The 27,680-nt window shown below is 39.1% G+C and overlaps 1 protein-coding gene across 7 annotated transcripts in view; it reads right to left on the minus strand.

The window, feature by feature from the left end:
• The window catches only part of LOC137296854 (protein polybromo-1-like), a 46,263-nt gene extending 18,619 nt beyond the window's left edge, over nucleotides 1-27,644 (minus strand). For 3 of the 7 annotated variants that reach the window (XM_067828724.1, XM_067828726.1, XM_067828722.1), the window contains exons 1-23: nucleotides 27,471-27,644; nucleotides 26,185-26,309; nucleotides 25,398-25,495; nucleotides 21,104-21,251; nucleotides 20,209-20,418; nucleotides 19,570-19,719; nucleotides 18,930-19,097; nucleotides 18,366-18,457; nucleotides 17,974-18,222; nucleotides 17,370-17,439; nucleotides 16,986-17,084; nucleotides 16,668-16,730; nucleotides 12,601-12,664; nucleotides 7,165-7,319; nucleotides 6,518-6,649; nucleotides 4,466-4,641; nucleotides 3,939-4,068; nucleotides 3,206-3,379; nucleotides 1,968-2,105; nucleotides 1,445-1,527; nucleotides 1,128-1,170; nucleotides 846-932; nucleotides 66-290 (exon numbers count right to left, since the gene is read on the minus strand). In XM_067828724.1, coding sequence (XP_067684825.1) covers nucleotides 66-290; nucleotides 846-932; nucleotides 1,128-1,170; nucleotides 1,445-1,527; nucleotides 1,968-2,105; nucleotides 3,206-3,379; nucleotides 3,939-4,068; nucleotides 4,466-4,641; nucleotides 6,518-6,649; nucleotides 7,165-7,319; nucleotides 12,601-12,664; nucleotides 16,668-16,730; nucleotides 16,986-17,084; nucleotides 17,370-17,439; nucleotides 17,974-18,222; nucleotides 18,366-18,457; nucleotides 18,930-19,097; nucleotides 19,570-19,719; nucleotides 20,209-20,418; nucleotides 21,104-21,251; nucleotides 25,398-25,495; nucleotides 26,185-26,309; nucleotides 27,471-27,492 — 2,901 coding nt within the window. In that variant the 5' untranslated portion in view covers nucleotides 27,493-27,644. Of the gene's footprint in view, nucleotides 1-65; nucleotides 291-845; nucleotides 933-1,127; nucleotides 1,171-1,444; nucleotides 1,528-1,967; nucleotides 2,106-3,205; nucleotides 3,380-3,938; nucleotides 4,069-4,465; nucleotides 4,642-6,517; nucleotides 6,650-7,164; nucleotides 7,324-12,600; nucleotides 12,665-16,667; nucleotides 16,731-16,985; nucleotides 17,085-17,369; nucleotides 17,440-17,973; nucleotides 18,223-18,365; nucleotides 18,458-18,929; nucleotides 19,098-19,569; nucleotides 19,720-20,208; nucleotides 20,419-21,103; nucleotides 21,252-25,397; nucleotides 25,496-26,184; nucleotides 26,310-27,470 lie in introns of all 7 variants that reach the window. The other 4 variants (XM_067828727.1, XM_067828723.1, XM_067828728.1 and 1 more) reach the window with 2 other exon arrangements.
• Between the last annotated feature and the right edge of the window lie 36 nt (nucleotides 27,645-27,680).

Genomic DNA, 27,680 nt, shown 5'->3' on the forward strand with positions numbered 1-27,680 from the left:
TGTTCATGGTTTTCTACCAAATTGCAGACTAGCATACAGTTATAATATAAAGTCAGCAGTCTTACCATGGCTCTGTCTTCTGTTGGTTCATCCGTCTCCTGCTGCTTTTTCTTTTCTTCATCTTCCTTCTGCTCCAAGGGCAGCTTCTCCTTCTTCTCTATCTCCAAGGCAGACTGAAGGTGGCGCTCTGTGTAGCTGAGAGCTGGTGTCAGTAGCATCTCACCATTCTTACACAGCTCATCCCGGATCTTGATGAAGAACATCTGCATCTCCACTGCATCTTCGTAAAGCTGTAGCAGAGACAGTCGTCAAGAGGTTTCAACACTGCATGTCGCTTTTAGAAATATTTCATCAATATTGTAGCTGGGGACACAGGGAATGGGATTCACTCATTGTACCAGGTTGGGAACACAACTTGGATTTCTTATGTGATGAGTAAATGCTTTAAAGAGTATGCTTTTAACAGCTATCCCACTGCCCCTATTATGAACTGAGGGTGAGACAGTAGTGAGTGAGTTTGGTTTTACGCTGCTTTTAGCAATATTCCAAAAATATCACAGCGGGGAACACCAGAAAATGGGCCTCACACATTGTACCCATGCGGGTGAGACAGTAAGTGTGACTTGTTAAGTGAAGGGAAGAAGATCAAAAAGACTAAAATGTGTTGGCATCGATTTTCATCAATTCTAAAGAATATTTATACAGAAATAAAAAGAGTGAGTCTGGCTCAATGGTTTGGACCCCCCCCCAAAATATTTTTCACTAAACCATTGGCCAGTAAAGGGAGATTTTCATCACTGATAAACACACACATAACCTGGAGATCTCATGTTAAGTCTACATACCTGAGAGTCTGTCCTGCTGACTCTCCTGGCATACTCAAACACCTTGAACACATCTTCCTGGAACTTGTCCATTCTCCGGTACCGACCCTGGCAGACAGACAAATCTTAAATACAGCTGCATAACCTGGCTATTATCCCTGGCTTCAAGAAATATAACTTACTGTTTTCACTAATGAATTATTTACACATGTGAAAGTTTAAGAACTTTGTCACATGGATCAAGCTTCATTCAAGGAATTTTAACACAAAGATAACAATGATCTATAATTTCTAAAATGTCACCTTATCCAAGTTCCTCTTTATGTGGTCAAATGTTGGTGGCTTTCTGTAAGAGAAGGCAATATGTATCACAATCAAAGATCATAGCTATCTAATCGCCAAGCCTCAGCTTCATTACACCGTAAGTCAGAATGGCACTGACATATTCATAACATTGTCTTAATACAGAAATCATGATCCTACTTCTCTTGTTCATCAAGGTGTGCTAAGTCAAAGAAGGGAAGTATCTAAAGTCTAGTGATTTTTTTCTTTCAGTCTTTGAAGCCCCCTACTAATTTATTCTTTGGTGTGACTTGCTCAAGAAGTGCAGGAATACATACTCTACAGGCTCCTCTCCCTCCGTGGTGGAGTCCTTGTCAACCAGCTCAGCAAAGGAATCACTGTAACAGCGACCCTCCTCATCCTGTAATATTCATGTCATCAGTCACAGTCAGGCAGTTAAAGAAGAGAAGAAGAACAGAGCTTCTATGTATTTTACAGTTTGTATCCCCCGTAATAGCAGCTCTAGTCAGCAATACCATGGAGGGGTCAAAATATATACAAACATCCAACACCTAAATCACGTGGACATCCAACCTTGGTCAGGAAGTGAGTTAGTTGGGTTTTACGCCATTTTAAGCAATATTCAAGCAATATCACCAGAAATCACCTAGACATGGGTTTCACACATTGTACCTTTGCAGAAAATCGAACCCTGGTCTTTGGCATGACGAGCCAAAACTTTGAACACTAGCTACCCCACTGCCCCTTGTCCAAGGAAAAGAACATGTCACAAATATCACCAGATGCAGAAGTTATGCCATGATTAGTTAAAGGGGCATGTGTGAGAGTTAGACACAGTACCTGGTAGTTGTAGCAGGAGATGAAGAGGTTTGTCATGAGCTCCTGTACAACGGCCCTGACGTCAGGGACATCATTCATCCCATCCGATGTCAGCTCCACCTTCTTCTCCAGACAGATACGCTGCAGGGTCAGTGCATCCTGTCACAGAAATGATCAATCATTTAGACTAGCCTGTTCAAAATGTGCACATGGACTCTCAACCATTATACTCCGCAGAGCATGTTGGTCTCAACAAATCATGCGATAAAAGGGTGAGTGAAACTCGGCACCTTTGTGGAATTGTTAGTTGTTGTGCGACAAGTGGCTGATATTGGTGAATACCAGTGATGTCCTTCATGAGACTGTTTAGTGGGTAGTGTTTGGCAAACATCATATTTGATTTCCAAAAGGAGCTTTCCATTATGGTTCCTAGCGAGCAGTTTCCATGTAGAGTGAGTACCGACACCAAGGCTCTCACTTCACATGGATTGGAAGCTAGCAGGTTTAATGGTTCCCATCCATACAGAGATACTGTTACAGGATACTTCCATACGTGTCTCAGTAGATACTGGGATGAATAGGTGCTCGAAATGTTGTCTCCTTGTCTTAGTATGTTGGAGATATATTTTCAATGCTCTGACTGGGCATAATGATAAGTCCTGTGTATTTTGTGGCCCAAGGACTGTAGATAATGCCGGGATTTGGAATTGTCTGTCTGGTTGTCCAGGTTGATGATTTTTGGCAATAAAATCCCATCTCAGTCCTAAATGTTCACCCTCACATTGATTGGAGTCGAACTGTGTGCAACTGAAATCTGCAGGATGTACTAGCATTTCTGACTTGCGTGCCACTGTTGCTATGGCGAGTAGGAACATCATTTACTGTGTCAATAATTCAAATGATGTCCTGTCTATACTCCTCTTCGCACAGATGGAGGAAATAAGCATGAGTCAGGCTAAGGAAAAATTTTTCACCATATTCAAACCTACTAAAGTCACTTTGTTGGCCTAACCTAGGATTAGGATCAAGGTGAATCTGACATTCACACAAAACAAAAGATCAGCAAATCCTAGCACAGCAAAGGGAGCCAGTTCAAACAGTTTAGTTGAACAGAAGTCCACAACATGCACAACCAAAGGTCCTTTTTCAAAGTTTGTGACTATTTTGATATCAAAATATCATCTCAAAATATGACACCCCGAACATATATTAAAATATGCTCTCCAAAAACGGTTTGCTACAACAATAAGTCCTCTTACCTTATATATGAGAGAGTCTGGTTCATTGTACTTGCAGGCGTTGTCAAACATCTGTACAAAGTCAGCCACCATGTCCTCCACACTTTCATATCTGTTGTGGCTGGACTCCATTCTCTGCTGAATCCGTTGCATGTCTACCGGCCGCTTGATCACCTCGTAATAATCAGGGTAGTCCTGTAACAAGTCTCTGAGTCAGCAACACTCAGTATCATACTCAGAAAATATCACCTGTGTCTTGTAGCTGGGTTTATGGATAATTTGAATGAATCATCAGGTATAACGTCGTAAATGGTTGAGAGTGGAACTTGTGACTGGGTGAGTATATATCCGAGATGTATATGATGCTTATAACTATATTCTAGCCAAATAATGCCACAAGACACAATGTATTGGCTACTCCCAATGTACACATTTCTGTAAGAGAACCAAGGTCTTCAGAATGACAAATCCAAGTCTTACCCACTAAAATAACCACCTACCACTAACTCTGAATCCAGTGGTGCTGGCCTGTAAATATAAGACATATGTTCCCTTTCTGTTTACACCACTGTGAAGAAATGGGATCAGACATGTCCTTTCATCAGCCTACCCTACCATCACATTATGTCGGTGTCTTTAGATGAAAAATGTCACTAAACAGATTTCACATATCACATACTTCTGTTTTAAGCTAACAAATATAAGATGCATTCCCTAGAATTACAATCCACAAGCATGGGTAAGTTGTACATACACTCTTGAGAGGTAGTTTAAGGAACGGTGTAGACAGCACTCTGCCTGACTTGTCCTGATAGTCCCTGATGGTCTCAAACAGGTCCTGCAGCTTCTGAATCAGTGGGGATGACATCTTTGACTTGGGCTTGCTGCTGACAACACAAACATGCACACTCACACTGTGGACTAATTATAAATATATCTGAATTTCAAACTTACTCCAGTTATTCTGACATCTGTCCTTTCCAACATGTAAAAATTTGGATGTCACCTTTAACCTTTCCAACATGGATAGATTTGGATATCACCTTCAACCTTTCCAACATGGACAGATTTGGATGTTAACTTGGACCTTTCCAACATGGAACTATTTGACTGGCCAATGGTCAAAGTTCTAGCTTGTTTTCAAATATGACACATATAATGAAAGAGCTCAGACACATGAAGCGATATGGCAATACTACTTCCACATCTCTGGAAGTCAAATACTGGAGGTGTGCTCCAGGTTAACTAACACTAGGGCTTTGTCAAGGCATCTCTCCTCACCTGGAAGCCTTGCCTGACTTGGATGGGGCAACTGAGCTCATGTAGCGCCACTTGTGTTTGAGTGCCCGGTCCAGCGTGTTAGCATCCTGGTACACTTGGGATCCCTCCTCGTTGTAGTGGCGGGCATTGTTGAACATCAGCTCAAAGTCATTCAGCAGCTGCTGCTCATTGGCATACTAGATCAAGCAGAGATGACTGTCACCGTATCAGCTACATCACCAAACCTCACTACATCGCTGAACTGAACAAATCATGGCTAGCTGAGTAGTCTCACTACATCACTAAACTGAACAAATCATGGCTGGATGAGTACTCTCACTAAATTACCAAACTGAACAAATCATGGTTAGCTGAGTAGTCTCACTACATCACTAAACTGAACAAATCATAGGTGGCTGAGTACTCTCAGTACATCACTAAACTGAACAAATAATGGCTGGATGAGTACTCTCACTACATCACTAAACTGGACAAATCATGGTTGGCTGAGTACTCTCACTACATCACTGAACTGAACAAATCATGGCTGGATGAGTACTCTCACTACATCACTGAACTGAACAAATCATGGCTGGATGAGTACTCTCACTACATCACTAAACTGAACAAATCATGGCTGGATGAGTACTCTCACTAAATTACAAAACTGAACAAATCATGGCTGGATGAGTACTCTCACTACATCACTGAACTGAACAAATCATGGCTGGATGAGTACTCTCACTACATCACTGAACTGAACAAATCATGGCTGGATGAGTACTCTCACTACATTACCAAACTGAACAAATCATGGCTGGATGAGTACTCTCACTACATCACTGAACTGAACAAATCATGGCTGGATGAGTACTCTCACTACATCACTAAACTGAACAAATCATGGCTGGATGAGTACTCTCACTAAATTACAAAACTGAACAAATCATGGCTGGATGAGTACTCTCACTACATCACTGAACTGAACAAATCATGGCTGGATGAGTACTCTCACTACATCACTGAACTGAACAAATCATGGCTGGATGAGTACTCTCACTACATTTACAAACTGAACAAATCATGGCTGGATGAGTACTCTCACTACATCACTGAACTGAACAAATCATGGCTGGATGAGTACTCTCACTACATCACTAAACTGAACAAATCATGGCTGGATGAGTACTCTCACTACATTACCAAACTGAACAAATCATGGCTGGATGAGTACTCTCACTACATCACTGAACTGAACAAATCATGGCTGGATGAGTACTCTCACTACATCACTAAACTGAACAAATCATGGCTGGATGAGTACTCTCACTACATTACAAAACTGAACAAATCATGGTTGGCTGAGTACTCTCACTACATCACTAAACTGAACAAATCATGGCTGGATGTGTACTCTCACTACATTACCAAACTGAACAAATCATGGCTGGATGAGTACTCTCACTACATCACTAAACTGAACAAATCATGGCTGGATGAGTACTCTCACTACATTACCAAACTGAACAAATCATGGCTGGATGAGTACTCTCACTACATTTACAAACTGAACAAATCATGGCTGGATGAGTACTCTCACTACATTACCAAACTGAACAAATCATGGCTGGATGAGTACTCTCACTACATTACCAAACTGAACAAATCATGGCTGGATGAGTACTCTCACTACATTTACAAACTGAACAAATCATGGTTAGTTGAGTACTCTCACTACATCACTGAACCAAACAATACAGGACCTGGCATTTAACACAGGGAATTCAAACACAGTTCTTCCAACAGAAGTAAGATAAATCTGATGCACATCATACAGGACCATTATTGAAAAAAAGATTTCTCATGACAAACACCCTTTTCAAATCAGAAGACTGGCAGAAGTACTATAGTTCTGAACAAATGGGCAGCAATACCATGTTTGAGTAGCAACAAGTTACAAAAACTGGAATATGATTAACAATTAGGTGTAGATGTCAATCGACCCAAAGACTAGTTTTATACCCAGATTCTGTCAGTATTAATAATGTGTTAGATATTGAAACTGTGTGTTACCTTCTCATTCCTGATCTTCGTCTCAATCATGCCCATGTCGATGGGCTCCATGATAACCTGGTAGTAGTCTGGGTAGTCTTTCCGTGACGGCAGCACCATGAAGATGTGTCGTAGCTGACGGCCACCACCGTCCTGTCACAACACAGACATGCAAGGTTTTAACCCACTACCATGTTTGGACTGCTGAATCTACCTGTTACAATGCTGACAACACTAAATGTTTAATCAAAGAACTCCTCTACTCAACAAAAAATAGCATTAAATAATTTTATCTCAATATTAGCTCAAGTACACCATTTCTCAACTAGGCCTCTAGGTTAATGCTTGAATGCTGTATTATTCATCTGTCATTGATATCAAAATACTAGTACCACATTACATTCAAAATCAGACAAGTCAAGTGACCAACAGCATGAGACCAGATACTAGACTGTGCATCAAGATGATATACAATCAGTCAACATGCAGATACTAATCACGCTTGCACAAATATTATAGATATTTACTGACATAGCTTTACAAGTTAGTATCTGCTGGTGACAAATATAGAAATATAAATCATGTGTGTTCCCAATAGCATCCAATTCTGACTTGGAACAAGTCTTGATAATTGTGTGAAGGCATGTTGCTGTGGCAACTAGACTCACGGTATAGTCAAACACTGTCTTATAGAGAATCCACATCCTCCTCTTCATCCCTCCATCTTCGGGACTCTTCTTGGTGGACTTCTTCTTCTCACTGTCGCCTGCAGCACTGCGCCGACCTTTGCCCTTAGGGGTATGTTCCTCCTCAGCATGTTCATGTTTCTGAAGCAGATGAGACTGGAGATAGACTCAAGCTCTGACAGCTCATCAGCTAGTGCTGGAGAAGTCCAAGTCAAGTCGATAACTTGTTCCTTTAAAGAACACTTGTTCTGTGGTAAAAAATGCTGCCAATAATTAATTCAATTTGACCAGACTTCAGTTTACATGAATCTTGGCATATAGTAAAGAGGACCTACATATCCTGGAATCCTTACAATACACAGCTGATGAGGGAGGACATCATACAGTGATCATAATACTTTCCATATTTCATCCATATCACAGAAATGTAACAATTATAATGGGACAATTATTAACTGTTACTCAGAACATTCTACGTATATTTCACAAGATAAAATATATGATAATATGACATGAATGGACACAGTGATGTAGCAGCATTTGAACATTTATTGAGAAAGTTAACATTAATTTGTCTGGTGAACATTTGTTAATTAGAATAAACCACTAATTATCCTTTCTATCAACTCACCTTGCTATCAAATACCCTAAGTACATGACCAATGAAAGCAGTTAATAATTCATAATCAACTTGGTTAGGAAAATCTTTAAATATCTCATAGAAATTGTAAATAACACAGTCACTACTGTTTGATATTATCAACAAGACTGCTCAACACAAAGGTGTTCATGCTGGTCTGGAGTTCTATGTTAATGACCTGAAAATGATGAATATAGCATTTTAACTGAAAGGAATATCATTCATAACAGCACATCAAAGATGATGCATGCTGTAAGCTGTCATGTCGACCATCAAAGTCAACAACTCAAAAAAAACAAAAGTTGAAGATCCAGTGAGGAAAATATATGCCACAGGGCAACTTCAGAAACTATCTTTTCATAATGCAATATGTAATTTCCTTCAGGCATGCAATACAACCACACAAGCCAGTTTCTAACAGTAAATCCGAAAGCCATCAACAAATCACCTAACACTTTATACCATATCTAAAATGTCTCACATTTTCCTTGGCAGTTGAACTTTTCCTTCAGACATCATATGACTGCAATGGACATTACTCGCCTATATCTGACAAGCAACAAATGAAGGAAGCATCTGGGCAGTTTTAGGATTTTTTCCTTGCAACATAGTGCCAAACATCAAACAACATTCACTCTCACTTCCAGTACACCAAACCATACCTAGACAAAGGAATGAAAGATGCAAGTATGCAACAAACACACAACCAGGCATGCAAAGAACAGAATCTCCTACCATTCTTTCTGCCAAGACAATACCCAACTAAAACCTGATGCCTAACTAAGTATTTCAACTAAGTAATGTCCTAACAGCTCTAGGTTTGGGGCTGGGCTATATATTACATAATGCTACACCATAGGACTAGCCCTTCACAGCAGGTGCCCACATCCTGGATCTGAAGAAACCTTCGCTCATATGCTCTATGAATTAATAGCTACTGGATACAAATCAACCGCAGATGGCAACATGTAATAAAAATAAGTAGGATCTGTTGCAGGAAACTAGTACATTCTTGACATTTCCTATCATGAACACTAAAAGCAGTGTTCAGAGTTAAGGCAGTTTAGGGATTTCTTCCTTCAGTATAATATGGTAAATATTACACCTATGGCTGATACAATGATTTCATAGTTTGTAAAACATATCGGTGAAAACATGATGCTACCATGTATGTTAACAATGTTATACTCAGCTGTCTAACATAAAGAACAACGATGGTACAATGTTAGTACTATGTGTTATTGTTAATCCGAGATAGTTGAAACCCCACTCCACACAGTCCAGTATATTAGATGGTCAGTTCAAAGTAGAATGCTAAGCATCAAAGGAATAATTAGGTGTAAGGAAACATAGTTCAAGGCTACTGACAAAAGAAAACAGTGATAATTAGAAACTAGTTGACATAATGACATCTAAAAACCGGGGGCTTGCATTTCAATGGTATTACTACCATTCTACTCAATCAAATACCATCAGAATGTCTGATAAACATGTTGTATTATATTACATCATTAGGCACTCTTGAGTATCATTTCTCCATTATCATTCAAAATATACATCACAAATTACTATGAGGAACCCAGAAAAAAGATAACTTTATTATTTTCTGATTGCAAACAGTGAAATACAGTTTTGTCAAGGAAGTAACTCCTCAGAAAAACACCCTTTCAAACGTTAATATTGTTTCCAAATATAAATGCATATGTTTAGTTGTACATTGTACAGCTCCTGTATAAACACCACATACCATATTTCCTCCAATAAACCTCTGTATGGTTATTTTTTCAACAAGCTTCCAGATTTGGTGCTTTTTACATAATATCCATCAACCTGTTTCATGTGGAGGACAGGAAGTTATGATTAAAGGGACCATTCCTTAATAAATCTATTTTTGGATCAAGGGCACATACATTTCTAAAAAAAAGTACCCAGTGCTTTTAAGAGACCTAGCATATATTTCTCAAAATGCTGCTTTACTCCCAGCTATTACTTGAGGCCGAGTGGTTATAAGAGGAAATATGGTACCTGATATTATATCCTGCAGCCATGGAAAAACGCATCACAATAGTATGGAATGGTTGAACTCATAATTTAGCAATGTCCTGTCTGTAATAATATTAACTACAATATAAAAGTATTTGCATCAAGATTCGGGCATATTTTGGAAGTATACAAATGTAAGAAGCCACTTCAAACCATTACACTGTTTTAACACTGATGCTCTCATGCCATAATGCAAATAACACTAGGATAACTGAACAAGTACACACAAACTGTAGGGTCTGATGGGCGATACAGAACCTGTTGCCATGGCAGCAAAGAAAGCACACTGACACTATACACACACAGCCCTACAAGCCTGGGGAAGCTCTGGAGTTGGGGCGGCCAGTGGAGGTGTTAAGCTGGGCAGGGGAGACAACTCGGGTTACAAGCACTCACCTTGACATAATAGCGTTGAATATTTATCTGGGCAGATGGTATAACTACTGTCAGTATTTTGATGGCTTAGTGACACTTAGTTCCTCAATCACCCATACATACATGTGATTGCAAAGGATTTGAGACTCACAAGCATAAAACAAGCCATGGTCTGCTTCTAGCTAGGTTGCAGTGAGAGATCTGGCCAATCAAAAGTCAGCTTACATTGGTCATTAAACAGAAAATGGCCATACACATTCCTTACAAAACCTAACAATGATACTGAAAATCCTGTCTGATGGCACTATGTATAGTGATGCATTAAATGACAATCCCTTTGTTACAAGTATAAGCCTGTGAAAATGATTATTGTCACATTCATTGAATTACACTTCTTGCTTTGCAGTTGTTGGATCAATAAATATCTTTAATGACAGGTAATGGAAGGGTTGGAAGATTCAGTTCTGGGGTCATCCATGAATTGGCTTTTCATTGGCTGACAATTAATAGGAACAAGAGATCACTTCACCACAGAGCAGCTGAATGTATTTGTTGGTGATGGAGGAACTCATGTATAGAAGCCTTTGGAGTATTGACACTGATAGTGTGAGGGATAGTACATTAGTAGTTGCAACTTAGTCTTATATTTCTCTCATAGCACAGACGTGTTCAAAGGTATTTCATACAATAACTCTATGGTGTTACAATATGATCAGCATTTTAGTGCTAATCATTCATTTCATTTTAACTCTTTTTGCGCTTAGAAGCATTTTGTTGTTTCATCCCCTGAAGGTTTTGATAATCTGTTACATGTTCACACCATACACAACCCAAAGCCTAGTTACTGCAAAGGTATTAAAACCTCTGTACAGCTGCTATCGCAGGGATAATAATAACAATAACATATATGAAAAGAGTTTTGTCAAGAACATAACTGCAGTCAGAATAATATATTATTTTCATCAACCATACCATTCCCAAGTAACAGAATCTAATATTACTTTATGAAAAGCATGTGAATCACATGTTACTAACATGAACAAGATTTTGTAGATATTTGGAAGGCATCATTTTTAATTGAGTAAGTCATATATTAACAGTTGTTTATGAGTTTTGTGAAAACAAATGTTTCTTAAGTATCTGAAAACCCCTATGACAAATCTACATTACGGTAAAAGTAGTCCACATTGGTGGGTGTGGCTTTTTCACATTTACTGAGAAATGAATACAATAATGTGAGACTTTCAGCTAATTAGAATGCCGGATTACAATGAAAATAACAATGAATAATCATAATTAATTATTTGTAATAATATTTATATCAAAAGTGGCTTTAGCATATGATATATTCATGTCAATTCACAGTCCTCACTTCAACAAATTCAAAATAACCTTTCAAAATAACCTACATCAAGCAAGTCATGTAGAAAGAAACAAAGCCTTACCATGGTATATCTACTGAGGCTAACCTTTCATGGAAGTTACAGAGACAGAACAAACTTTCCTTACTGACAGTAAATATGCCTAACATGATTATTACACAGTCTTTTTAATGGCAACTTATCCTGAAAATTAAATCCTACTGAAAGAAATGTTTTTGTGCAAGTTGTATTTAAATCAAACTACATATCCAAACTTCTTGAACCAATTATCCTTGCTGAAGAGGATATGAAAACAAAGACCAAACAGTTGACAGTGTAACATTCCTGCACTACAAAAGCACAGGTCCCAGCTTGTTCATGCCATTTCAGCCTGGAGTCATTTTCAGCAGTTTTAATTACAATGATCCTCATGATCCGGTCCTGTTATTCTACTTTTGTGTTTATAGCAGTAGGATGACAGGATGTCATGTTAATCTAGAGAGAAATTACACTCATGGCGACAAGTAATCTTCTATAAGGTGGGCTATCATTGAAAAATGTTTCAATTTCTAAAATCCACAACACTGAAGCTGATTACACACTGTTGATTTCTCATGTTCTTATAAAGGTATGACTCATTAAATATTTGGTTCCTTTGAAAGAACACATAGTGGTGGAAATTCTGGCACAAACCTTACATATGGCTCAATGGGCCAAGGACATATACTGTCTCAGTTTTCAGAGAATAGTAAAAGGTCTTCAGGCAGATAAAGACATATCAGATATTCTCACATTCATTATGCCAAGGTGAGAAACAGTTTTTGCTCAGTTTCACACTCCCCATCTATCCATGCAATGTATGAAATAACACAACTTTCACTCTTCTGAGTTATCAAATGACATCAACAATGTTCTTGTAACCATGGTAACCAGACAGGTGTGCTGAAAGATAACAAGAACATCACCTCCTGCTGGCCGAAGCCTACAGGTAAACTCAAGTGGTACTCACCACCATGGGGAGGTCAATGGTCACAGGGGTCGGGTCGGCTGCTGCCACCACCTCCTAGTAAGCAGCAGATCACATTACAACCTACCTTTCATCCCTTAACCTTAAGTGGACTCTTCTATGCAAACTTCCATAGATATAAATATTGTGCATGCACAATGGAGGTCATTAACAGGACATATAATACGAACAGACATTTAGCATTTGGAAAATTAGCTACAAACAGGAATTGAGATCTAAGGTACACTTTTAAACATTTATGGCTTAGAATGAACATATTGAAAGACTTTTCAGAAATACTCAGTTGAACACTTCCATAAGTCCATATTAAATACTTTAGAATAGAACAAAAGAAAACAAATTCAACAAACATAATAAAATTATTGATATTCATATCAAAACTGAAGAATAAACAATTAATCATGAATCAGAAAGTATCAAAGCATAGATAATCAAAATAACAATGGTGAGAATATGCAACTGAAATGTGAAAGCAATGCTTTGGCAAAACTTAAAGTTCATACTTGGCTGTGTTAAAGTGGTGCTACTACAAAACCAATCAAGTACGCGCCTTTCTGTCAGTTGATGAAACAATACCTGACACATAAAGAATTGGCTCATTCTATCCAATCTAACTGCTAGTAGGTATTAGTAGCTAGATAATCATCATCATATTTATACAGAAACATATTTTTTTATCAAGAATTGAGAACAATTTCATTATCAACATACTTGTAGGTATGTAATATTTCCGCTAGTATAAAAATTACTATAACCTAAGTTGAGCTCTTCGTCACTTATCCAGTGTATATCCATTCTATTATAATAAACACTCAGGCCTATTTGGGTCCAATCCAATAAAATCATACTCACCACCACCAAATTTTGACACGGTATATTTAAAAAAATAAAACTGACAGAAAACATTTCACAGTAGTTATTTTTATAGAATGGAGATACAGAAACCTGGACAATGAGTTTATCATAATGGTCAACAATGTATGAATTTGACCATAACAGACTTATGTATCCAAGAAAAGTTTACTTTCTCAATGTCATCAACCTAGTGAGATCATAACTAGTCACTTCACTGTGGGGTTAGGTTGTTCAAATCAAATAGGCTAAGGTAAGGGCAGGGACGAAAGGTCTCTTCATTGTTAACTGCAGCAATGATTTTTATTACTCACCCATTGAAGATGATTTATATGGAATAATACTGCATGATATCACTGTTTAATAAACCTACAATGTTATTACACCATGCATAATATCACATGCTGCCTTAACTCAAGACCAAAGTAACGCTATCAAAACAACATGTTGGACGTAATTCACAACACATCTCAAGGTCATAGTATTTATGTATCTACCTCTGCGTATATATTTTTAGAATTAAACTACTTTCTTCATATTCCCATGTTTATTATAAAAAAAATCAAACCAAACAGATTAACATTGGAAATCATAAATGAAACGTACCCATAAGCGTCACTCATGTTATAACAGCATAATGCACTCCTTCAGTAAGCTGAATTCTGAGATATCACATGATAATTTCCCTTGATCTTGATCTTGATTTTGGGTGAGTAATAAATAAATTACTAAACAATGCTCTGTGTCATACCATACTTATGAAAGTTTCACAGTTTCAGAAACATGGTATTACATGGTACACAGTTTAGTATTCTCAATGTATCTCAATGCTAATCCTTATGCACAATTTTAATTTTGATGTGTCTCAAAACAGAGCTGTCCAATATTGTTTTCCTTGTAGCTACAGGTCACATCAAAATCACTCATATGGCATAGCATGGAGATACATATACCATGGCTAGTTTCTTGTGTACTGTATTAAGTACATGGACACGGTGGGATGATTAACAACAAAGCATTGTTAATGAATGTGCTATGGTTATTTCACATGGAATATTACTAAGACTGGGTGACACACTATTAGAAGATTTACACTGGTCAGGCTTCTGTGCATGAACCACTACAAAACTACAGACGGAATAGTCAGATAATTTTCACAAACCAGTAAGTTTGAGCTAATCACTGAACAAATTTCAAGGAAATACCCATTTCAGTTACATGGAAAACATTTTCAAATTTCATATTTTGACTTATAATAAGATACTGGGAAATATCTAAAATCTTTCAATTGCCAAACAAAGACCAAAATACTTTGAAACCAAACCAGTTATGCATTATGCACTAATATTCTAGAGGAAATTGACTCAAAAACATAAGTGATTAAGTAGATTACAACTTAAGAAGAATGATGTCAATTTTTATGTATCTACAACTTCTTTTAGATTCTAATGTTATTAAGTTATTAAGCAAGTGATGCTTTTTAAGAAATACTGCAGCAACTTTGTGCTTGTGGTAACAAATAACAGGCTTCGATCAGTCTATGCAGACAGTCAATGCATGTTTTTCAGCAAGCTTCAACCACAATGCCAATCCAACAAAGTCTCACAAACAGTATTCACTTTCACCTTCTTGGCAGAAGTTGAAGAGGTATAAAATTCTCAAAACATCTTACAACTAATGAACAGATAAAAAAAGACTATCGTATTAAAAAATTAATGTATGGCGTATATCTTGTGGCAGCAAAGTACAAGCGATATCAGAGAATGCTTCCATAAATTAGCTCGAAGAACCACATGGTGTACCCAATACTATTGATACAACACCATCATAAACTCACAACCACATTCTCGAAACTTGGGAATCTGATAATGTTCAAATAGCACAAAGCAGTAGAAAGCAAAGATCATTTTTTGTCAACAGATTAACTACTGGTAACATCTAACTGAAAGATGCATAACAATTAATGCACTTATTCTAAACACGGGATAGCGAAAATAATTCTACTGCATGAACATAAGATCAACAGGCTTTACATTAATTGCTCTAGTCATTCTTTACCTAATGTTAATATGTCCTATGATGTTTGCATATTCCTTCAGTATCTTCCATAAATAACCTAATAACCTCACAATAATTTCCTTAATTTCTTTAGTATCTTACAGGAATACACTCTAAGGATTGCATTTAATGCCTTAAACTGTATATCTTATCTATAAACATGTCTAATATGATACAGAATGCCTTATTTCTTTTATGACTATGCCTTATGTTACATGCCTTACTAGTTTCATACAAATTGTTGAAATACCTAATCCATATACTACAGCAAGCCTCTAGACACCAGAAATGGGCTTCTCACACTGTACCCATGTGTAGAATCAAACTTGGGTCTTCTGTGGGAGAAGGAATCACTTCAAACACTAGATTACCCCACTGTCCTGAATACATTCAATGCATCTTTCACATTAATCAGCTGCCTTACTATGTGTGTGCACTTGGTGTGTACACCTTTAATCCAGATATTAAATGCCTTTATCTATTCTTATGGGCAACACCTTAAGATCCACATTATTTGTTCTTCTATGCTAACACCTTGCAAACAAAGCTTCATTTCTGCTGTTTCTTTGCAGGGATGTTCTTTTTGTGCTGAGAGTCAAATGCCTTATCCCTCCCGAATCTTGAATGTGTTTTAGGTACCATGTCTTACAAAAGTCTTAATGCAACATCCTCCACCATACAACAAACAAGATACCTAAAGCAAACAAATGGAACACGCTGGAAATTTTAGCAGATCTGCAAGGTAGTCCTTTTGCCAACCGTGTACATTTTGACCAGGCACATCCAGTTCTTTATCCGACAGAAGTTAAAGGCACTTGAGATCTTAGAGTTCTCAGGTCATCAACATAACACACGATGTACACGGATAGATTTAATTACAACCAGTTAGCAATCAGTAGAAATGTCTAAATATTTGTAACATGTTAACCTCACTAAATACTGATGGCGTTCCAACACAGACACAAACATATTAGTGGAATGTAAGCAACATTTATGACAACAGAGGCTGAGAGAGGGAGGAGGGACCGCACAGCAGCTAGAGAAGCCAGCCAGGCAGCGAGCCAGGAGAGCTTGCACAGGACAGACTCAATGAAATCAACATGATACCGACATGTTCTCCACGACATACCTTGTCATACTTGTCAAGCTCCTTCTTCTTCTCAGCTGTGTATTTCTGTAGGACTACAGCATCCTGAAACACACAATAATGTTCAGTATGGCAATTCTTCTTAAAGGGTGAATGAAAAACCTGTAATACAGGTCAAAGATTAATAACTTTAACATGGGTTGGAATATGAAACAAACATGGCTAAATACATAACTTAGCTGGGATAGTACAGAACCAGCCTTAAACAGATACACTAAATCAGAATTACATGCAGACTAAGTGTCCAGCTTGAACCCCAAATCTAGTCAACATTAGCTGATCTTGTCAACAATTTCTTACCCGGTAGAGTTTGGATGTATCCTGATTGTAGTGCTTGGCATTGTCAAACACCAGGTTGAGATCTGCCTGCAGCTCTCCAAGATTGCGGTACTGGTTCACCTGGAACAACCAGACATCATAGAGTCTTTTTGCCATGAAAATTTCTAATACAACTGCACATCTCTCAGTCTGACCATTCCTCAGATAGCTGCCAAATTGATTTGTTAAGCACATATCATTCACTTCGGCTGTTCTGGGAGACCGATGTTCTCCATGGAAATGATCAGGCTTTACAACACAGTGCTATGTTCCTTGATACCAGCATCAGTACTTAGAAGGAAATGAAGTCACCAAAAGGCACGGGTATAGTGTCAGTTTTCGATACATTAATTTCATGTCACCTACTTTCAGTTTCTTTCGGATGTTGTATAAAGAAATCGGTTTCTTTATTTCCTCATAGTAGTCAGGGTAGAACCTGAAATAGAAACATATTTCTGACAACACTGGAAAGAATAAATATAACTTAACATTAAGGTAACACCACCTTCATTTTAGTCCGCTGTTACAGAAAGTACAGTGAAATCTCTTCTGACAGAAAAACATTCCAACTGGAATTATGATAAAGGTCAACAGGCACTTGGTATCTGCAGCCAAATACTATATGTGTACAATACAATGAAGTGCTAGATGTAGTCCCTTGTCTGTATGTATAGGACAGTTTTAGTACAATTAATGGACCATTTCTACAGGACATAGTAACATAGTAACATTAATCGGGTGGTTTAAATATTGATCCCAGCTGAAAGCAGATGGGGCTAGTAGTGTGTTGGTCCTAGTGGTTACTGTCAAACACGTTTATACTAAGTGCTAACTTCTGCAGACCTCATGTCTTTGGTCTAGTGTGCATTACCCTTTGTCAAATTCCTGGGCCATCCTCTGACGTAATATATGACTCTTTGACCCTTGATTAGTCACAGAAATTCCTTGACATTTAATCAGTTATTCTCACCTCTTGCTGGGCAGTTTTAAAAAGGGTTCCGACAGCTGGTCACCATTGGGTGTCTTATAATTCTTCACAGCATAGTACAAGCCCCATAATGGAGATTCATCCTCTGCAACACTGGCGTCCCCTTCAGATTCTGCTTCATAATCCATGTGACTCCCAGACTGGGAGGCCACATCAGCATCCTCATCCGACTGGTATTTCAGTGCTGCGCATACAGCAGACAGACGTTGGATATTGGTTCGCTCTCTTGTTCTGAAACAGACAGGCAATAATGCATTACACACCACTGGTTTTACCTAATATAAAATCATCATAACTAAACAAATTAGACTATGAAGACATATTTACATTGTGATGTAAGACCAGGTGTTTTCATGCTTTTATTTATTCTTTACCTTATTCTCTCACTGCTCTTCAGCAGACCCTGTTTCTTGTACTCCAGTTCATGGCTCTTAGCAGCAATGATTTTCTTCAGGGAAACAGCATCCTGGAGTAAACCAAAAAAGCATTAAACACATGAACCAACAGCATATTCAGCTGTGAAATTGTCAATAAATAAAAAATATTTCCAGTCTTAAAGCATTTTTTTACACTATTTATTTGGTAAAAGTAACCATTAAGTTAATGGTTAGTGAAGATATATTTGAAAATGAAAATAATGAAATGATTCAAAATGGCATCGTGCCAGAATAGTTTCTTTTAATATTGTGCCCCTATAATTGACAAAGTCTAGTAACACATGAAGATTTGAGTAGGAATTGATCTTCAGTAACCCATGTTTGTCTAAAGAAGTGACTAACAGGATCAAGCGGTCAAGCTCACTGATTTGGTTGACACATGACATCAAATCCCAACTGCGTTGATTGATGCTCATGCTGTCGATCACTTGATTATTCACAAACTAGTACCATATCGCCAGTATATTTACAAAATACCCCAAAACATGTAGATGTAAGAACCTTATATATCTGTGACTTGGGTTCATTGAAAGTCTTGGCATTCTTGATCATCACCATGAGATCTCTCTCCATCTGTCTGCGGTACTTGTACTGGCCATCTTGAATCTTCTGTGCAATCATTTTCAGATCAACAGGCTCTTTGATGATTTCAAAGTACTCAGGGTATTTCTGCAAGGAGTAACACTAGTCAACCCTCAACACACAAACACAGGCACACATTGCCCACATTTTCAGGATATGATAAGTGAGTGAGTGAATGAATGAATGAGAAAGAGAGAGAGAGAGAGAAATATCACAATGCGGGTATACCAGAAATAGGTCTTCACATATTGTACATATGTGAGGAATCAAACAAAGGTCTTTCTCGCGATGGGCAAACACTTTAACCACTAGGCTACCCCAATGACCCTATATAAGAGTGTGCAAACTTGATCTAATGGGAAAACCTGAAGTACAGCATATTTTTAATATTCACCAGTTTTGAGAAACCCAGTAGCAAAATGATGGTGGAGACAAACCTAGAAACATAATTCTGTCAAATCTGGAATTCAAAACCATGGCAAAATGTTTCTGACAAGGAAAACAACTCTTCAAAGTGTAGTGCCTTGAATGACCAATGTCATGAGGTGATGGTACTTACTGATTTTGAAGGCAAGAGCTGGAAGATGAGGCTCATGTCACGCTCTCCATCCCGTGCTGTCATCACAGACGAGAACAGCTGCTCCAGATCATCTGGGTCATCTGGTTGGCCATCCTGGGGCTGGTCACACAGACTCTCATCCTCTGTCAGCTGGTACATAGACGGACAGCACTTAGAGTTATCTTTTCATTGCTCAGACCAAATGGAGGCTCAAATCCTCCTGATTACATGTGTTTTTCTTTTAACTCTATTTTTAAAGAAATTCTGACTGAATAAGGGGAAGGAATCAAGATTACAAGTTAAGAAGAGCTTTCAAAAGTCTGGGATAAATGTAGATACTTCCATCTACAAGTTTCGGTTTGGGTTCAAATCTTGGAAGGGACTCAATATAAAAAAGTACTGGAATTTGTACTTAACTGAGAAAATGTTACAACAAATCATTAAATTTTCTAGGGTTTTAAGTTTCAATAGTGTTCAAAAAACAACATTTCAAAACATAAACATCACAATCATGCTGAAAACCAAAGAAAGAACGAATTGTGTTTTTGATATGCAGAGTTTTTGTACAGTGTTCATTAATTTTACACACAATGCATACAACATGCACGTCTGATTCAGTTATCTCAGCACGCTGCTCACATCATCATCATCCCCATTTCCATTAGATTTCTCCATGTCCTCTCCGTCATCATCGTCTCCAACTGCATCGTCTTCCTCTGGGTCAGCACGGCGGGACCTCCGTCTCTCAGGACGACTGGCCTCCCCAAAAGCTTCAGCAATGATGTCTGTCTTCACCTCATTAAACAGATCCCAGATTTCACAGGCATCCTTGTACTCTTGAGATGTTTTCTAAAGAGATAAACATTAAAACTTTTAATGGCTGGACTGGCTATGAGTAAAGCAGGATTCCATCATCAAACCTTTCAAACATGAATAATACAGGTATCTACTGGCAGAATACATTATGATACACTGAGAACTAAACTGTTACACAGCAGAGTAAACATAGTCAGTCACCACTTAAAGATATATTCCAGCAATATTCAGGAAGGGGCAAAAGGTGAAAGTGATTTCAGCAGAAAATCAGCTGGAGGTCTGGGGGGCACAGGCCCCCACTAGGGTCCAGTATCGATTGATTCGAATTTAAATCTGTGGATTTCCAGAGATTCACAGAAAATTGCCATCCCCCAATATCACAAAGGGCAAGCCTGAAGTAGGCTTCAAACATACTACGCATAATGGAAATTAAATCCAGGTCTTCAGTAGATGAAGAAAATACTTGAATCAGTAGACAACCCGCAATCTTATCCTTGATATATACACTGTATGCTGATGCTAACGTCTACACAACACATTGGAATATTCTACAGCCTGGGTTGTCATTGCCACTTCACAGTCATGATTACATGGGAGAAAAATCACTTGCACATTTCATTGTTTTGTCCAACAATTTCATATGGAAATATCATCTGATAATGTGTTGGGTTATACAAACACAAACGACAAAGAACGAATCTACGTCCTGAGCACTCACCTTATAGTAAGCTTTTGCATTGTTGATCATGAGCTCAACATCTGCAGCAAGCTGGTCAATGTCCTCATACTCTTCTGTCTTCAGCTTCTGGCCTATCTTTAGTAGATCAATAGGGGTAGACACCACCTCATAGTAGTCAGCAGCAGTCCTGGAAGAATTATTTAGTTTAACTATCTACTTCTCTTTTATCTCCATAGCTGCCACATACTTCATCAGCAAAACTACCAACAAACCGAGTGTCAACCTGTAGAGGTTTTGAATTCTTTGAAGAAAGTCCTACTTGGGGTACATATATGCATTTTTATAACCATTAAAAATTCCTATGACAGTTGTAACTATATTTTGTAATAAAGTATTTACAAAACAAAAAAAACTCCTACTTTGTCATGTGACATCACCCTTAGAGAGGCCTCCTACAGTCAAAGGGGATAACTGTAGCCATCGACCTTGCACCTCACTTTTCATGCTGAACGTATCTGACAGAAGGGGGAGGGGAGACGGGTGGCCTTACCCCAAGGAGGACTTTCTTCAAAGAATTCATAACCTCTAGAGGTTTGTATAATTCTTTTTCAGAAGACCTCCTCGGGATACATACAAGCATTAAACATACTACCACAGACAAAATGAGAGTGGTTTTCTGTCTGACAATGGGGTCCATTCAAAGTGGAAATCGTACGGAAACAGAAAAAGACACTTACACCAAATGAGCTTTCAGCCACTCAGGGAGGAATAAGGCTCTATGTATTTAACACCTACAGATCATCGATACAATCCACAGGGATACAGTTTGCGGATTAGCTTTGTGCCTGGCCTTGCCCGTTATGGAGGGACACCATCATCTTAATGTATGCATTATGAGTTTTCCTAACACATGAGCCTTACGGCATGCATTACCAAACAACGCAGGAAACATACAAGCATGGTAGGCTTCATGATATGGAATGTGTGATCAATCTTGGAGTGGTAAGAATCCGGTAAGCATATGCTAACCAGATCCTTATGGACCACAGTAAGTTCTGGATCCGACAACAGCGTTTAAGTCACTGATATGTCTGCCTGACATGAACGCAGTCTGTCCACACCTTCTAGAAAATGCTCTACCAGAGGATGTTGCCCTAAAAGAGTACCCTTGGGGGGTTATGTGGAAGGCCGAAATAGCTGTGCACCTCAGATAGTGGACCTGGGTAAGCCGGATTCTAACCGAGACTGTACAACCTCCAACACCTTCAACTGCAGGTGAAGAAAAGGGATCAAGAATCCCTCATTTTCACATCAGCGGGCATAACATGCCTATCTTTCCTCATACGGTACGCTAGTGGAATCCCTCCACAAAGGCAGAATTGCGTCTGCTACTGCTCGCTTGGAGACGATTCCTGGACAGTGGCAAAGCCAGCCGTAATGGTAATGGTAATAGTATGGTCATGGTGATAGTACAGGAGGCTGTCCTAGTGACCCAAGCATTATCGGACACCAGTGCTGAAACGACCATATGACCATAGAGGAGCGAGAAGCACAAGTAGTTGCACCGGTTGGGTGGCAAGCTGCAAAAGGACCCTGGGAATAAGGGAATTCAGCAGAAAGCACACAGAACCCTGTCTGTTCAATCTAGCTGGAAGGCATCTGAGGTGAGCACTCTCGAATCTGGAATCCGTCACTCCAGAGGCAAACACATCCACCTGGAACGACCCAAACAACTGGGAGATAATCCCGAATCTCTCTAGATCAATTAACCATTCGTGGAGAGCAAGAACACGACGTGAGAGCGAATCTGCAAGAATGTTGTTCCTCCGAGGGAGATAAACAGACATAGCCTATGCTGAACTGATCACACCACAGTAGAAACTGCCACGCCTCCTGAAGGAGTGACGGACACATCATTCCGCCTTGCTTCAGGATGTAGGACACTGACGTCTAATTGTCCATCTCTAGACAAACCACATGGCTCCGAACATGCTCCATTCTAGCACAATGATATGCATGGTCGCCTCATTCACGGACCAAAAACCTGAAACTGTGGGGTCGCCTAGGAGACTCCCACCCCCACCCATCTGAACTGTTAGTGACAACACCGGGCTCTCCAAAAGCAAGCCCTTGGACAAGTTCCCAGTGTGCTCAAGTTGCTGTGCTAACATCTGCTGAACTGGTCTCATCCTCAGACGCAAAGACCAAACATAGTCCACCATCGCCACCATGTTGTTTAGCAGCTGAAGCCAAGGTCAAGCTGAGGCCGTGGAGGACTGGAGGAATTGTAACACAATCCTCTGGACTTAAGTAATTTGTCCTTGAGACAGAGAAACTAATCACCAAAGTGTTTGAATCTTGGCCCCAAGAAAATCAGATAATGCATCAGCACTAGTTCTGAGGTTTTGAGGTTGATAACATGGTAAGAATATCCATCACTGACTGTGTGGATTCCCGACTCAAGTTGTGTGCAAGCACTCAGAGAATGCAGTCTGAGTTTTGGCCATCTTGCACAGAGCAAAATCCTCACTGGGTAGGTGAAACTCTGCAAGGTTTGGGGCATCCATGGGACAGCAACCTGTGGCAGTACAGAAGCAATACAATCACGCACCTGCCGTCCTGATGATAAAGCGAGAAGCGAAGTTTCCCTCGTCCATGGCCTCCTCCCAACGTTCCCCTGGTAAGGAGCCCTCTGTTGTGAAAGTCCCCTCTGAAGTTACACAGGAAGGACCCGCCAACAAGGACAATGGATCCAGAAGACCCACATTGCCCAGACCGAACGACCCTAGGCCTCGGAAGAACCTGTGTTTTCCAAACCCCATGGGATAACCAGCCAAGATAGGGATCCCCGTGACACCGAGGAAAGTGGCAAAGCCAGTGCTTGTTTACCCGCAGCAGGGGTGCCGGTGGCCAACAGTGTGAGACCCAATGGTCCGGAGCCAGTGGACTGAACTGCACCGGAGCTGAGGTCCGGATCAGACACTCCCCTGGAGGTGATCCCCAAGGTAGGGGTTCCTCCAACAGATGACCCCGAGCCCCCATTACCACCGAAATGGATACCGATCTCCAAGCAGAGATCAGACATCATATCAGTGATTAAGAACCGCACCAAAGTCATCTGCTGCAAGATGGAGATGACACATCTGATAAAGTTAGTGCAGGTGCAGAGGAAGGCAATGCAGAAGTAGAGGGAATAGGGGAAAAGGTGGACTTTGCCCCCGATGTTAACAGACGAAGAGCTAGAACTCTTCTTGCCCTTGCCTTTACCATTTTTAGGGTGGGTCTTCAGCCCAAATTTCCTGCTCTTGGCTATAGGGGACCCTGGGGGGTCCTCTAAGGGTGGTCTCAAAAGATGAAAAAGGAGTTTTTGTTTTGTAAATATTTTGTTACAAAATATAGTTACAATTGTCCTAGACATAAATATGCTTACATATACCCCAAGGAGGACTTCATCTGAAAAAGAATTCGAGTTTTGGGGACCTAAAATATATAAATATTTCAGACAAATTTAGTTTAGAGGTTAGATGAAAGTGGCCAGAAACATCACTCACCGAACCAATACCCACTGAGCTATCGGCAAAATTCCTCGTAGCCAGTTATAACTGCCATCTGACTGTTATAACTTAGGTTATACCAGTCCATGGCAGCAATAATCATAATGAAAACAAACATTTGATCCTTTGTTGCGATAAATGACCCAAGAAAACTCTGTCGGCAGAGTTCAAACATGGCGCCAATATTTTTCAGATGATTTAACAACCATTGCTGATATAGTCAGTTTGGTCAAAGAGTGACACCAAGTGTATTGACAATTGGTTTGACTTCACACATAAGACCCTGTTTGAATTACCTTGTTTTTGCAATGCATGTTATTCAGGACCAACCATTAAATAGTCTTGATACCGTATTTCTGTGGTTTGTTTATTCAGGCCATCGAGGATCACTGAACGTTTAGATACCTAAAACATTTCCTGGTATACAGTATATAATGGTGGTCTGTAAACAGTTGAGTCTGGACCAGACAATCCAGTCATCAACAGCTTGAGCATCAATCTGCTCAACTGGAAACCAATGACATGTATCAACCAAGTCAGCGAGCCTGATCACCTGATCCTGTCAGTAGCCTCTTACGACAAGCGTGGTTTACTGAAGGCCAATATTTTAACCTGTAAATTCACTAGTGTTCAACAATAAATGAAGAAATAGTAATGGGGCAGCTCAGGAATTCTCATCCATGACCATAGGTCTAAGGGGCCTAACTCCACAAATCAAACTGCATCTCCTCCGACAACTGGATCACCTGATACTCAATGAAAATATAGCATTGAATTACCTTCTTTTTGGTACTCGAATGAAGGATTCACAGACGACTCTTCCATCTTCAGCTTTGTAGTTCCTGATGTTGTCATACAGCTCTTGACATAGGTCTTGCTGTAACAATGTATGTTTCACATATTCAAGTTCAGAGTGAGTGAGTTTAGTTTTACGCTGCACTCAGCAATATTCCAGCCATATGGCGGCGGTCTGTAAATAATCGAGTCTGGACCAGACAATCCAGTGATCAACAAGATCAGCATCGGTCTGCGCAGTTGGGAACCGATGACATGTGTCAACCAAGTCAGCGAGCCTGACCACCCGATCCCGTTAGTCGCCTCTCATGACAAGCATAGTCGCCTTTTATGGCAAGCATGGGTTACTGAAGGCCTATTCTACCCCGGGACCTTCACGGGTCTTCAAGTTCAGAAGATGTAGACGGTACAAATGTTACCACTGTTTCACCTCAATTCATACTGAAGTAATCAACACATATAAACAATGTTCTGATTTCACACACACATTATCTAAGCTGTCTAAAGCTAAACAATATCACCAAGCTACAAATGTATTTTGAAAATAAACTGATCTTGGAACTACAGTTAATCGTAAGCCTATGCAAAGGTGTGGAAATTAGGTCACTTTAGCAGTAACATCACTTTGCAGAACCGGCCCTGTAAGACACTGTGTGTGATTGTACTGGAAAGTTCTTGAAAAGGGTAATTTTGCTCATTAAAAAAGCCTTCACTTTATGGTGCTAAAAGAGAGGTAACTATATATATTATAAAATGATTAAAGATACTAACAACGTCATATTGGAGAGGTTTCTTCTTTTTCTTAGCTTGAGGAGCTGGAGAATCCTCTCGTTCTTCCTTGCCATCCGGCGCTATACTTCTCTTCCGCTTACTGGGCATGACGGCAGGCAAACTGACTGAATACAAACCACACAAAGACTACTGATGATCCATAAGCATATACATGGCAAATATTCTGTTATACACGCTATATATTAATACTATATTCAAAGGCATATTTCTGTGAAGGGTTTATGTTGGAGTCCTAAGTAAGTGCCTCTGCTGAATAGGGGAAAAAATTGTTTTCTTGATAAAAATTGCTTTTTGTTAAAATGATCACAATTTCTAAATTCAGCTGAATTTGCAAACTGCATTCTGAGATTGTATTCAAGGTCACACAAAAATAATATACTTCAATAGTTTGATAAAGCATTAAAACATACATGTAATCCCCTATGAATTGCAGGTTATCATTACAAAGCCATACAATTTATTACCAAGACATTACTGATATATCTATTAACATGTATCAGGCTGTCTCTAAGTCGAAATTAGGCCATTTAATTACATATTGCTGCTGATTGGAGGCACTAGATCCAGATAAATCCTAACGATGAAAGTGAAAGATAGAAAGGATTTCATTATATGGTAATAGAGGCTGATTGGCTGATCTTGATATTCTATCCATTTTCAAACATGTTGTGAATAAAGCATATCAAGACGTCTCATGAGAAGACCCAAATCAGCATCTTTATGAAAAACAATTCTTTGGGCAGTAACATACATTGAAGGACACACTGTGCATGTTAAATGTTTAAGTTGCAATGGTGCAATATTTCCCCTAAACATACTAAAAAAAAATTGTCAAGCCATACTGGTTATCATATTCATCGATGAAGTAGTGTGTCCAGCAATGTATTGGCTGATTGGGAAATATAGCAATATCAAGACTGCTTCTTGTTTTCTTTTTGAGATGCCTCAGAATGAAAGGGGGTATTAACCAAAGTTTCAAATGCACACAACTTGACAAAAAATGCATGAAAACTGACTTAGTCATTTACGTATGTTTGTCACGACTATGGATAATGTTATGAACCTATACTTGCAGGGTTTCAAGAGATTACAGACAGTATTTTCCCTTCAAACTTTGTATTGTACAACTGTTTTACTTACATGAACACGCAACAAACACATCTAGTATATTGCATAAAATAATAAGTTTTACTGTTAGTGACAAAGAAAGACACTTATTGCCATATCTAGGATAAAAACAAAGTTAACTCGCATATAGTCCATACCAGTATTTGTGTTTGCTGACATAAACGGAGTTTGGCCACGACCCAAGATACTACACAAAATACAGTAAGCTCAGAAAATGTCTTTGTCCGCCAAGAAGTGCGTAAAAAATCAATCACATTCGGCCTTCAACTCATAGGAGCCGCCATTTTGGACGCTTCCGCTCACGGGCAAACGAGAATGAAAACAAAGATTGATATAACAACAAGAAA

Source organism: Haliotis asinina, chromosome 9 (assembly GCF_037392515.1).
Source record: "Haliotis asinina isolate JCU_RB_2024 chromosome 9, JCU_Hal_asi_v2, whole genome shotgun sequence".
Classification (NCBI taxonomy): Eukaryota; Metazoa; Mollusca; class Gastropoda; order Lepetellida; family Haliotidae; genus Haliotis; species Haliotis asinina.